This window comes from Eleutherodactylus coqui, chromosome 8 (genome assembly GCF_035609145.1).
Source record: "Eleutherodactylus coqui strain aEleCoq1 chromosome 8, aEleCoq1.hap1, whole genome shotgun sequence".
NCBI classification, from domain to species: domain Eukaryota; kingdom Metazoa; phylum Chordata; class Amphibia; order Anura; family Eleutherodactylidae; genus Eleutherodactylus; species Eleutherodactylus coqui.
The window spans coordinates 17760674-17774021 of NC_089844.1; the positions used below are offsets into that span (position 1 = coordinate 17760674).

At 43.6% G+C, this 13348-nt stretch overlaps 1 protein-coding gene across 16 annotated transcripts in view; it reads right to left on the reverse strand.

The window, feature by feature from the left end:
- Positions 1-13348, reverse strand: part of NEB (nebulin) — a 232032-nt gene that overhangs the window by 169765 nt on the left and 48919 nt on the right. For all 16 annotated transcript variants that reach the window (XM_066575214.1, XM_066575209.1, XM_066575217.1 and 13 more), the window contains exons 29-36: positions 11879-11986; positions 9091-9402; positions 8798-9004; positions 7847-7951; positions 6676-6783; positions 6259-6570; positions 3549-3755; positions 1112-1216 (exon numbers count right to left, since the gene is read on the reverse strand). In XM_066575214.1, coding sequence (XP_066431311.1) covers positions 1112-1216; positions 3549-3755; positions 6259-6570; positions 6676-6783; positions 7847-7951; positions 8798-9004; positions 9091-9402; positions 11879-11986 — 1464 coding nt within the window. The remainder of the gene's footprint in view (positions 1-1111; positions 1217-3548; positions 3756-6258; positions 6571-6675; positions 6784-7846; positions 7952-8797; positions 9005-9090; positions 9403-11878; positions 11987-13348) is intronic.

Consider the following 13348-nt stretch of genomic DNA (forward strand, 5'->3'; position numbering starts at 1 on the left):
CAGCGCATCAGTGCACCAGATGGGGAGATCGTAGCTGATGAAGCATGCATGGGATTACAAAAAGAATGGTGCTGATATCAGGAGTATGAATGGGTGACAATTGGGGCAAATTAGGAGGGGAAAGAGCGGTGACTCTGTAACAGGGGTGTGATATACGCCTCCCGTACCTTTAAGGGGATTGAGTTTCTGTGCAGGAACAGGAAGAGGTGTGTTAGGCAGCTACGCTGCAGGGGATACTCCTTGTAGCAGCTTAGGTGTAACAGATGCAGCCCTATTGGCATTTTGTGCTCCTGAACAGACTTAGACAAGTGGTAATCCCTGCTTGGAAAAGGTTGAAATCCTGGGCAGATCCTGAGCTTGCCTCACTCCCCTCCCACATTGTTATTTGTACAGAGTTTACTGGTGGCACCAACCAATAATTGATCGACCCAGAAGCGGGCACGATGAGGTGTGTTAGTACCTATTCCTGGCACCCCAGGACAATTAAAGCCATTTTACTCACTCAATGGTCACAGTTAAAACCCAATTAACGGGGTGGACTGTCTACGTAAAATATTCAGCAAGACTGAACTGGTTCTTTTGTTTTATTAGAAGTTTCTGAATACTAGTATGGCATTCTGTGACTGCGTCTCATACATTTGACGCCTGCGGGTCCCTGCGCTGTCTGGGGCCCAATTTGTAGCCAGATCTTCCCATGACCGGATGTGGTCAGATCTAGGTCATGAAGGCCTGTTGTCGCCACTGCCCATTTATCTCGATGGGAAATGCTAGTAACGCTAAAAGACCTGGCCCTACTATTACCGGCATCTACCGGTAGTCTCCACTACCCCTCAGGAGCTCAGGGACCCCCTTCTGCCTGAGCCAGGCCCCCTTCCTACAGCTCAGTGACTTGGAAAGTGATGGTGCCCACCAAATGACTCAAGACAGACGATTTGAATATGTGGTGTGCATTTCTGTTACACCTTTGGTGGTGTGTGAATCAAGTCTACCTTAGAGACTACTGTACTGTGCATGTCCGAACCGCCTCGAATTCCAACATCTGATACATTGTAGCTGATTTCTTTTTCTTTTATATATACACAATTACATTTTATGCTTCTATGTAACTTACATCACTCATGGTTATACTGTTAGCCTTAGACAGTATGATTTCTGGCGTATCGGGCATCACGTGGATGGTGGTCTTGTCTTTCTCCCAGGCGCCTGTATAGAGTTTCTGTAACAACACATCACAGAGATAGAAGACAATCAGTGTCACCTTTCCTTGTTGCTTAGTACAAGACACAAAATGTGAAATATCCTTTTAGATGCAATGTCATCTCCCGGTCGCCTTCAGTGCTCCATATCCAGGCCTGAAGGCTTTCAGTGATGGGGCTCATGTACAATGAGGCCACGGGGTTATTGTGTGTTCAGCAGCCGAGAAGTGTGAGGACCAAATGTGCAAATTGCTGTGGTTTTGCAATGCAATCTTCAACAGCGTGGCTTGCGCAGGTGGAGCACGTGGTTTGCACCTGCATAAGTCACCCGGATGATGATTGCAATGCAAAATTGTAGCAATTCACCGTAAATAAGCATGCAGTTTAGCTAACGGTTCTCGGTACTACCGCTGGCAGTAATAGTGTGTATGCACCATTAATGTTCAGAAACCTCCTTAGTGGTTGCAGCTGCAGCTTCTCTCTGTACACTATTCTGACAAAAGTATTGGGACCCCCACTAATCCCTTGCTGTCAGGCGAAGGGGATATGTAAATTGGATGTGTGAGCATAAAGGGGGGTATCACACAGGCATATTCCAATACAGAAACCACCAGGTGTAGAACTAACAGACTTCCAAGGGGGTACGGAGGTAGGATGTCATGTAAGCAACCAATTAGCATTGGACATTGCAGCATTCGGACTTTCCAGAGTCCACTGTTGGCCATGCTATTAGAGGATGGAGACCATCCGGTGTGTGCGGTGCCACCACATCTGGAGAGACCTCATAAACTGGCAGAACATGGACAACAAAGCCTTGTAGGAGCTGTGAAAACATCACAGACATCGTCTACCCTCGATCAGGTGGTCTCACAGGCCATTGGGACACCATTAGCCCCAGAACCCTCCATAAAGAACAACATGTGAAGGGTTGCCATGTACGAGTGGTTGCACACAACATCACAGCAGTGAATGCACAGCGGCACCTGCGATGGCGCTTGGAGTGACGGACTGTAAGTGAGTGGAAGCAAGTGTTGTGGACAGATGAATCACAGTACACCATCTTCCGATCGGACGGCGGCACTTGGGTGTCGTGGTTGCCTGGAGAGCAGTTTCTATACAACTGCATCGCCCAAACAGTGAAGTTTTGGAGGAGGTTCCATTATAGTGTGTGTGGGGGGGGGCAGGGAGTTTGCAAACTTCATTGGCCGCCCAAAGTCCATTAAGAATCTTTGAGATGAACTAGAACACTGTGTCTGTGCCCGCCCAACATACCCTCATCCCCCGCATCACTATCTGAAGGTCCTTGAGGAATGGAGACAAATCCCTCCACACATCTATAAGAATTTAGTGCAAAGCATCCTAGGAGAATTACTGCAGTCATTGAGGCCAAAGGCGGACCAACATCATACTGAAAAATGTAATTAAAATCCAATTTCATCACCTTCTAAGTGTATCCCAATAGTTTTTCCAACATAGTGAAAGTGCATGCAGTGAGGTGGGGGAAGAAGTGGGGGCGATCAGGTTGGCTCAGATCGCTATGCACTATGGTGGAGTTTCATGCTGCTTACACATACCAAAGTAAGAAAAACCATGGCATTAGAAAGAGCCTGTCCATTCAGAAAGCATACAAGGAGCCAGGACTAGGCTTAAAGGGGTTGTCCAATGAAAACAACTTATCACTAGTCCAAAGCTTAGGAAATAAGTGTCTGATCACTGGGGTCTGACTGCTGGGCCCCCCACTGATCCCAAGCGTCCAAGTATGAATGGAGCAGCAGTCACACGTACTCTTCATTCATCCCTATGGGACAGCCAGAGATAGCTGAGTACAAACACTTGGCTATCTGCGGCAGTCCCATAGAGATCAATGGAGTGCCAATGTACACACATGACCACTGCTTCATTTATACGGGAACACTCGGGACCCCCATTTTCGTGATTGAATGGAGCCCCCACAGATCAGCTGATCAGACACTTATCACAAATGCTCCAGATAGATAGTAAGGTGTTATCATAGGACAACCCCAGGATGATACCCCGAGTGGAACCCCTTCATATGGTGTACTGTCATACAGTGTTTAAATTAGTATACCATAGCTAATGATAGCTTTTGTATTAGGCCACTGTGTGGCTTGGTGTCTAGATAGCAGTGCCATACGGTGGCATAATACCAGTGCTATACAGTGCCACCATATGGTACTCAAATAATACCATCATGCGGTGACTAAATACATAGAGTGATCTGATAACAGAAGATGTGCACCACGCGTGACCACACACACCTAGAGAAGTCCCTCCAAGGGAGATAAATAATGTGAAGGAACAAACACCCTTTTCCCTTGAGGCAATTGTTACCTTATTCATTGTCAGAGCATTTGCTTTTGCAAGCACTTGATCCATGGCATCATTTGGAATGCTAAATTTCCACTGATCGGGATTCTGTCTGTACTTCTTCTCGCTGAGAATGTCTTTGGCTTTCCTGGCTTTTTCAACATCCAAGGAACCAATTGGAACCCAACCGACTCCTTTCAGCCAGTTGTTGAAGTCTGTCTTATACTGGTTCTGTAATATAAGATGAAGAGAGTAAACATTACAATGGATGAACATCCCACAACATAAGTGTCTGCAATCGAGTATTATAATAAAGTGCCCACCAATGACTAAAATTGGATGCCAAGAGCAACGAGAAGATCAATCAATAACCGTGCAAACATACATTTTACATTTCATCTATTTTTACCCCCTACTAAAGGGATTGTGCCATCTTTGAAAGTTTGTTGGAAGTCAAACTGCTGGGACCACCACCAATCCCAGGAATGGAGCCCAAGTGCATCAGAGAGTCAAAACCACTGTGATTACACATTCATTTCAATGAGACCGCTGGAGATAACTGAGCACTTAAACTCCGCTATCCCTGTCGGCCCTATTGAAAGGAATGGTGCGGTGGTGCGAATGTGCAACCACTGCTTCCATCACTTCAAGATTCACCAAAACCCTGTTCTTGAGATCATAGGGGTCCCAGCAGTCAGACCCCCTCCAATCTGAAAGTTAGCCTCTATCCTGTAATGTTTCTGCATCAGCCATAACAGAGAAGGGGGCTGACTTAGGTATTAAGATGAGCCAAACAAGCAGCCCTCTTGATGATGTGCCGGGCATAGAGAGAGGGGGCATACCACATGACCCAGTGTTGGAGCTGGGCTGGAATTGAAGGTTCTGACACAACAGGACTACGTAGGTATTTAGGCTTCTTGGACAACCCCTTTAAGATGCCATTTTCAATGCACAATTTTTCAAGAAATCAGCAGAAGAGTATCAATAGGGTTCCCCGTTATGCAGCTCTACCTTTCAACTGCTTGATAAAGGATGTTGAGAGATCTCTCGCTCACCCTGCCACCCCCCGAATCTTTTCGGACAAGTAGGCAGTTACTCGAAAAAAGCAATGCTCGCTCGAGTAATTGCCTTAACCGAGCATGTTTGCTCATCTCTAATTGGTCCACTTCTGCTGATGGTTCGAAAAATTGCGCATACATTTGATTATATATGGAACCTTTTATTGTGGATTCAAATAAAATAAGGCTTTTTACTTGCATCCTAATTTCCGGAGTCTGTGGTCCGATAGTTCGTGCGATTGTCTTTGAGATATTGGGTGCCAAAGACTACTGACCTACAGTTATAGCAAACATTAACTTGACAACACAAGAAATGCCATTGCAATAGGTTAAGGTCTGCTGCAACTCGTCAAGTAAACTACTAAACTGAGATGGGACAGATTGTGAAGGACTCTGCTGCTGCTCTTCTCCCAAGCCAAGAGCTCCGGAGGCTCATGTGGCTCTCTGGCTTTTGTAAGTTCTTATACCTATGTGCACCAAGCATTGTCTATGGATATATAAAATTAGAGTCTTATTAATGTGACCCTACTGGCTCTGCCCTACTAAGGGCCCTTTAACATGGAACGATTATCACTCAGTTTCTCGCTGGATCCTGCAAATCATGCAAACTGCAACCGGCCCGTGTAAGAGGACCCCAAAACCCGGTCCGCTCAGTATATGTGTGGCAATTACCTCATAATTTTTTTTCTGCAGTGGTTCATAATGTGTACTTTATAATGCTTCTTCACTTGCTGTTCAGGAAATCATCTCTCCCTGCACTGATTTCTTGCTAAGCCTGTGATAGACTTGTGTTATGAACAGTAGCCAATCAGAAGAGGCAGAGCTGCAGAGAGGAAGAGAGAGCAGCAGCCTAAACCAATGATGAGACAGGGGGTGTGTCTCCGGCTACCTCAGACTCCCGTAGACACTGTAGATAAACAGTAGTCACAGATCACAGCTCTGCTCTAATAAAGCTGAGCTAAAAAGTAGTCAAGGAGCAAAATCTAAGGTAAATAAGTAGTAATCATCCTATATCAGACCTGCACAACTTGGCGTAAAAGCTTGGCATTAAAATAAAAGCTAAACTTCTTTGGACTGCAGGTAGCTGTTGGATTATGGGGGCCTATAGGACCTTCCCTGACACTATAATCATGTGATCGAGATCATTTCAGCCACGGCCACATGGCAAGGGAGAGGCTAGCAAGCGTCAGCTGTGTGCATGGCTGCACTCACTAATTGTCCCTATTCAAGACCAGGTTCAAGTCAGCGCTGGCCTAAAGGACATTCCTTGACATCTTAGTCATGTGACATTTCACAAGCCGCCAGAAACCCTTTGGCAGGCAACTCGGGGCCTGCGGGCCATATGTTGTGCAGGCCTGTCCTATAGGAACTAACTTACATTTCATTTTTGAGCTCCTGAATGGAGAGTTACTTTAAGGTTTGTACAGTAGACTCTGAACTGTAGATGCCACAGCATCCTCTAATCATGGTATAACAGGCACCAGGGTCACAACGATCTCTCTGAGAGTCAATAGTGAACTATGTACAGTATCACCAGCGTCTGGCTCGTTGGTAAGTACCATGTAACTAATGTATTACTTAACAATACTGTAAAGGGTATCCAGGATCGTGGGCCATTGGTTACTATACTTACATATATAAGCTGTATCAGATGACAACAGATAACAATTACTTACATCACTCTGGATCTGCATCCTGTTCCTAGAGAGCTCCAAGGGCATAGCATCGGGCAAGAGCGTGTAACTGTGGATCAGCTGCTTGTAGTGTGTGTTGGAGGAAACTTCTTGAGCTTTCTTGGCGGCAGTGATATTAAACATATCCAGAGGTGTGTGATACTTAGTCTTGCTCTTCTCATAGTCTTTCTTGTACTCACGATCGGACTGGATTTTGGCAACGTGCATATAATGGACCAGTTTAGGATCGTCCTGAAGGCTACGGAAACCCACGTGTTTTCCTCTGGCTTGTTGATAGGCTTGTTTATATTTGAACTACGCGCCCAATGTGGAAAGAGACGATAACAAGGTCAACAAGCGAGTCCCAGATGAAATGTACAAAGCATAATATAGTATGTATAGAATATGTATGATACTCACGTCACTTGCGATGTTTCTTGATGCCTTGGCTGCCACAATGGATATGGCATCTGGTTTCAGGTCATATCCTTTAGCAAGGTGCTTGTTCCAGTCGGCTTTATAGATGGACTACATTAGAAAAAAAGCAATGAAAGGTTGACCACATTGTAGACTTTGGTTATGCCTGTGCAATAAATCTGATTGTTCCCATCAGCAGGAATGCTCCGGCTGTTTCGTCATCTCCTCTCTTCCAGCTTCTTGTTGGGGTAGTTGCTATGTACTTGTCCTACAGCTGATCCATCATTTTGAGTCAGCTGACCACTATGCTGTTTGGAGGGGAGTTCCTGATTGCTTGGCATCTCTTTAAATATTCCTCCCGTTTGCAGTGTGTTGTAAGCTATGTGCATTCTTATCTTGTATTCCTGGTATGCTTCTAGTATCTTACCTCTGGTCTATTTTGTTTTTTCTCAGTGTAGTTTTCGTTCTCTGATTTTTTCCAGTCTATTACTTGCTTCTTAGCCTTGTAGTTTGTCTCTTTTTCCCTTGGCTTGTATCTGTCTGTCTCTTGCTTTTTGGTTCAACTATGCTTAGGTTTGGTGTTCTTGTTTCTAGGTCCTAGTGCCCTTTCATTCTTTGTCAGGGTCAGTGTTTCAGACAGGATTTCCATCAGGAACAGATTAGGTAAAGACTGAGGGGCAGTGGTGTCTGGTTTTAGGGTCAGCATCAGGGATAGATTAAGGGAAGACTTAAAGGGGCATTTTGGATGTGATACAAGCTCTCAAAAGTTACAGATATGATAGGTGTGCAGCATATTTATGCACAGCTGTTTATGAGTATAACTCACACAGTGATTACCTTCTTATCCTGTTTCTATTCCTGATGCTTCCCCACATAGCTATTTTCCAAGATGGCTGCCACATGACTGCTGACATGCAGCTTGAAACTACAATTATCGCCATTTCCTATTGCAGCTCAGCCTCAGCCTAAAATGAATGGGTCTGAGCTGAGTTCTACAATACCAGACATAGCCCATGGGCATGAGTGGCCCTGTTTTTGGAAACAAAACAGACCTCTTTTAACCTAAATCTGACTAACCCCTTTAGTTACCTTCCATGCTTCTTAGGTCTGTCCTATATTTTTTTCAAATCCCATATTGATACATGGTACTTATACATGTAAGGTTCATACTCACCTCACTTATATTTTGGGCATTCACTCTTGCTTGAATGAAGTTGGGATCATCTGGATTCAGAGCATACTTGCGTTTTATTTTCTCACCAGCTGCTTTGTATGCGATCTAAGGAAGGACATAAAAAGATAAAGATGATGACAATGTAGTACAATGAGACCTCTCCAAAAGACTACCGCTTTGAGAAGATCACACCCGATTTAGACTAGATTTTTCTGTGATGGTGTAACGCAGTGGGTGTGGAACCATGGTGCCACTGACTGATTTGGCTTTGGGCTACTACTGAAGGCTCTCAGTGGTCATCTGATTTTCATCCTTTAACCATTTTAAAGGGATCTGTTCTTTACTGTACAAAACCCCCAGGTCATTTCCCCAAAAGTAATTCCAATGAAGTGACACGTGAGTGAGTCAAAGGCACCAGAGTGTGGTAGCAATGGAACAGGCAAGGATGTAATCAGAGTAACAGCCGTGGATATAGTGCAGCATCTGCCACACAGAAGACTCAAAGGATGCTGATGGTCATGACCAGGGGGATGGAGAAGTGAAGAGAGGCACAGCCTGCCCCAACTGGTGACCAAAACAGATAGAGTTTTCAATTATTTTATATTCTTTGACCACTTCTCAGGAAGACTATTTTTACTGAAAATGTGAGCGGTCTTCTCCAGGGCAATGACTAGAGTGGATGTAAAGGTAGCAGTCTCACATGGGCCTTGGTACCTGAGGGGGGCCACAGGCTTTTTTTGCCACATAAGATAATATTAATATTATGAATGCCACATTATAGGTGAGGGCTTTTTGAACACATTTTGCATTGGGCCCAGGCGCTCCAAATTACACTTCTGGTTGTCTCATAAAGGGTAACTAGACACAAATAATATTTAATTTCAGTCTTTAAATAGGAAACAAAAATGAATCGAAATGATATGTAGTGGTGGGTACAGCTGAGATACTTACATCACTCATCTGTTTAGTATTGCTTTGAGCAAGAGCCATATCCATAGAATCAGGGATTCTGGTAAACTTGAAAGTGTCAGGGTGCTGTCTGTAATTCTTCTCGCTAATGGCATCTCCAGCTTTCTTTGCTTTTTCTACATCCAAAGAACCCAAAGGACTCCAGCCGATACCCTTAAACCAAGTGTTGTAATCTTCTTTATAGACATTCTGGGATAGAAAATAGAGAGCACATCAGTCATTGTAATAGCAAGACCTAAAGAAGAACTTGAGAACTTCTAGAAGACCATACTCACGTCACTCTGGATCTGCATCCTGTTCCTCGACAACCCAACACTCATCGCATCTGGCAGGAAGGTGTAATGATGGATTGGCTGTTTGTAATTGATACTGGTGGCTACTTCTTGGGACTTCTTGGCAGCTGTGATGCTGACCATGTCTAGAGGAGTGTGATACTTGGTCTTGCTGGTTTCGTAGTTCTTCTTGTATTCCCGGTCTGACTGCATCTTGGCCACAGCCATAAAGTGCACTAGTTTAGGGTCATCCTGCAAGCTTCTAAAGCCAATATGTTTTCCTCTGGCTTTCTCAAAAGCTTGCTTGTATTTGTACTAAAAAAATAAATATCCAAAGCCATTAGTTAGTATTCCATATACAACCAACACGGTCAAACTCCACATTCACAATAATAAATTAGGCTACTTGATGAGTTCCTGTCGTTTCAGATGACTTTTCGAAATAAGCTACCTGAGTACATGAGAAATAACAATATATTTGACCATTATATAGCTTGTTATCCTGCAGTTATTACCAGTTTTTCCCTTAACAGGCTCCAACTCTAATTCTCAGTCTTCCCTCAGCTGTTGGGTGTGGTCTGCATGCTCTACACACTGCACAGAGAGAAGATAAGATCCTGCTTCCCTATTATGATCTCTTACTCAGAAGCAGCAGCAATAACATGGAGGACATTATACATCAGGGCAGAGCAATGCAGATGTGACTCTGGCAAGGAAGAAGTTAAAAAACCTACCAAAGCTGCAGCACATCTCTGTGTGCCTCTCTGGGTCCCTCTTACTCTGCAGTTGATTCATCTGACTTTTCCTTGGCCCAGCCTTTGAACTTTACCAAAACTTAAAAGCATTATCTAATTTGGACAAAAACTTTTTGTCAAAAGGGTGCCCTGATAATAAGTAGATCATAGGTTGTGCTTAGTGTTGGGATTCCTAGAGGTCCTTTTTGTATCTGTGTGGGAACCTGCAGCAAATAACCAATTCTAGAGCAGCAGGTGGCGCTTTTCTAACATTAGTCATGGAATATCCAAGCACAGAAACAGCTGGTGGCGTAATTTGTATATTAGTCCTGAGGACATAAACTGCAGGGTGCGCTATTCTAGCATTAGTCTGGAAATATCTGGAGATATAAGTAGCAAGTGGTGCTATTCTAACATCAGTCCTGGAATATTCAGGGATAGAAACAGCAGGGGGCACTATTTTAGCATTAGACCTGGAATATCTGGGGTTTAAAAAATTACTGCCAATAGTAGACAATACGCAGAGGAATCACAAAAACCCAACTTATCAATGAGAATGCAATGTTGGCAAACAATCTTTGTCAACAATAAAGTCAGAAGGTAAAGTCAATACGCAACCCATAGAGTAGAGTAGGGCTGTACGCGCGTAATAAGTGGTAAAATAGAACATTCTCTTTCACGTGCGTATTATATTCAATGTACATACGTAAATGTGAATGAATCAATGAAGATCAATGTACTTTTATTGACTCCATTCACCATGTATTAACGCTCATGTGAATGAGCCCAAAGGGTGGTTTCACATCTGCGCTCGAGGTTCTGCTTTCCTGATCTATTCGGCTCCGTCTCAGGATGGAACCCTGACACGCTGAATGTACCCCACTGACTACAATGGGATGTGTTCGGTGTACGCACTTCATGCATTGGTTTTTCTTCCGGTATTCTGACCTCCGACCGCAGGTACCAACGCAGATGTGAAACTGGCCTAATACAGTGCAATAACTAAGTTACACATATCTGTTCCCTTTTGGTGACATCAGAACTGAATACATATGAGATCACTTTTGAATGTGGTCCTTGAACCATAATACACCTTAATAAGGTGCAATAATGAAGTTAAACATATCTGTTCCCTATGTGTGAGAACTCTCTCTATAAAAGTTCAAGACACCCTAAAACACATCTCTTGGGTGCAGGAGTTGTAATGGAAATAAAAGTTATTGCAAGCTGATTATCCTCGTCATCCCACCACAGACCCCTGGTGAAACCATTTTTATGGTGGAACCACGTTGGGTCGCTATTATCAAAAAGAAATATCTTCTCTATCCTAATCTCGAAGGGCAGAATAACCTGTAGATAACAGTATTGCTGTCTCATTGGTGGCGTATTTGTAAGCCTATTTAAAATACACTCAAAGCTGAGTTTGGAATATTCTCACAATGTCAATACGATTCAGTAACAGTTATTTATAATAATACATTTTCTCAGTGATTTACTACTCGTATCATCATCAGCAGTAACTGGAATGGGCTGCACTCAGTTTGTTGAAAAGGTGTTTCATACCCGGTACCCATTACACCTCATTGTGAGCCGCTTCATGCTGAAAAGGCAGGAGTCTCCAGAGAGCGCTTCACATTGGATGTATTACGGTAAGTCATTATCCATACAATGGCTCTAATTTTTCCCTTCCTGACCAGTCGAGATATTGAAGAGCGGCCCCACTGAATGATGGCTGCCCCCTGTATATAGTCTATTACACCCTGCATACATATACTTCCTGAATAGATGTCTTTATAAGCTGATAGTTCAAGATGAAATCCCTTCTGAAAATAGTCCCAACACGTTTCCCCCTCTACTGTAATTCAGAGGGTTCATCAGTGAAAGTAACACACACTTGCACATCCTCCTTCAAACGACATGTGACACCATGATGGCAGGTGCGGTTCCATCCAGCCTGGGAAAGCTACAGGTACACCCACACTAATCAGAAAAGTGCATCTTACGCCGTTTAATCATGAGATTACGTTTGCAATGGACAAATTGTCTTTAACACTTACATCACTGGCAATATTTCTAGAAGACTTTGCCGCGACAATAGGAATTGCATCCCCCAAAACATGGTGTCCTTTGGCGATTGTTTTCTGCCAGTCGTGTTTGTAGAAGTTCTGAAAGGCAAAATATCAATTAAATTATAAAGTATCCCTGCAAACACATTACACTATAGATGTCAATGGCAGTCATTAGACTTGGGGCTCCTGCACATGGCCGCTCTATGGCCATAGACGTCCAAGTTATATGGAGGAGTTTGGCTAGGCTGAGAATTCATCTTTTTTGGGATACCTAATAGTGTGTTGGGGAATTAGTTGGCAATACTGTACATAAGCAAACACATAACATTCCTTTAACCCCTTAATGATGTGGGCTTTTCCGTCCCCCTTTCAAAAAAATCCTAACCCTTGTATTTATCATCAACTTAGCTGTCTGAGGGGATAAATAACGCATTGCTTTGATAGATCAGACTTGATGTTTATTTAGCTTTGCATTGATTTTTTTATTAGAAATATGGGAAAAGGGGATTAAACTTTTGCTACCTTTTATTTTTCTAATTATATTAATAAAACATTTTGTACTCATTTTTACGTATTTTTTTAGCCTCCATAGGTTGACTTGAACTTGCCATTGTGTGATCACTCGTAACGCATAAAACAATGCCATAGTATTGCATTATACTGCATTCTGACAGGCAGTGTATCAAGACGTGCTACAGACATGCATTGATAGACAATTAGTCATGGCAACACTGGGGGCCTTTAGAAGGCCCCAGGTTGTCATGGCCACCAAATAAAAATAATAATCTTTATTTGTATAGCGTCAATATATCCCGCAGCGCTTACAAAGACAGGGGTGATACAGAAAGACAAAAGTACAAAGATTACAGAACCGCGGTTACATAGTAATCAGCTGATGGAAACAGTAGGGGTGAGGGTCCTGCTCCAACGAGCTTACATGCTACAAGTAATGGGGCGATACAGAAGGTAAAGGGGCTGGAGATGTGCACGGTATGGCGGGGTGGACAGTGAGGGATGCTATACACAGACAATGGTCAGACATTCAGCCATGTGATGGCAGAATCGGTATAACTGCGGGGGCAGTTGATAGTGGCTAGCAGGGATTGCAGTCAGTAGGTCAGGGAGCATGTTATCAGGCGGCATACAGAGGGGTTTGGTTTAGAGGATGTGGTATGCCTCCCTGAAAAAGTACATTTTTAGAGCACACCTGAAGTTTTGTAAGTCCTGGATTGCCCCGATAGCCTTTGGTAGTGCGTTCCAGAGGACTGGTGCTGCTCTGGAGAAGTCTTGGAGGTGGGAATGAGAGGTTCGAATTAAAGGGACACTCAGTCTGATTTCGTTAACAGAGCAGAGGGAGAGGGCTGGGCGATGGATTGAGATAAGGGAGGCAATATAGGACGGCACTGGCGCTGTGGAGAGCTTTATTGATGAAGGTAGTGAGTTTAAATTGAATTCTGT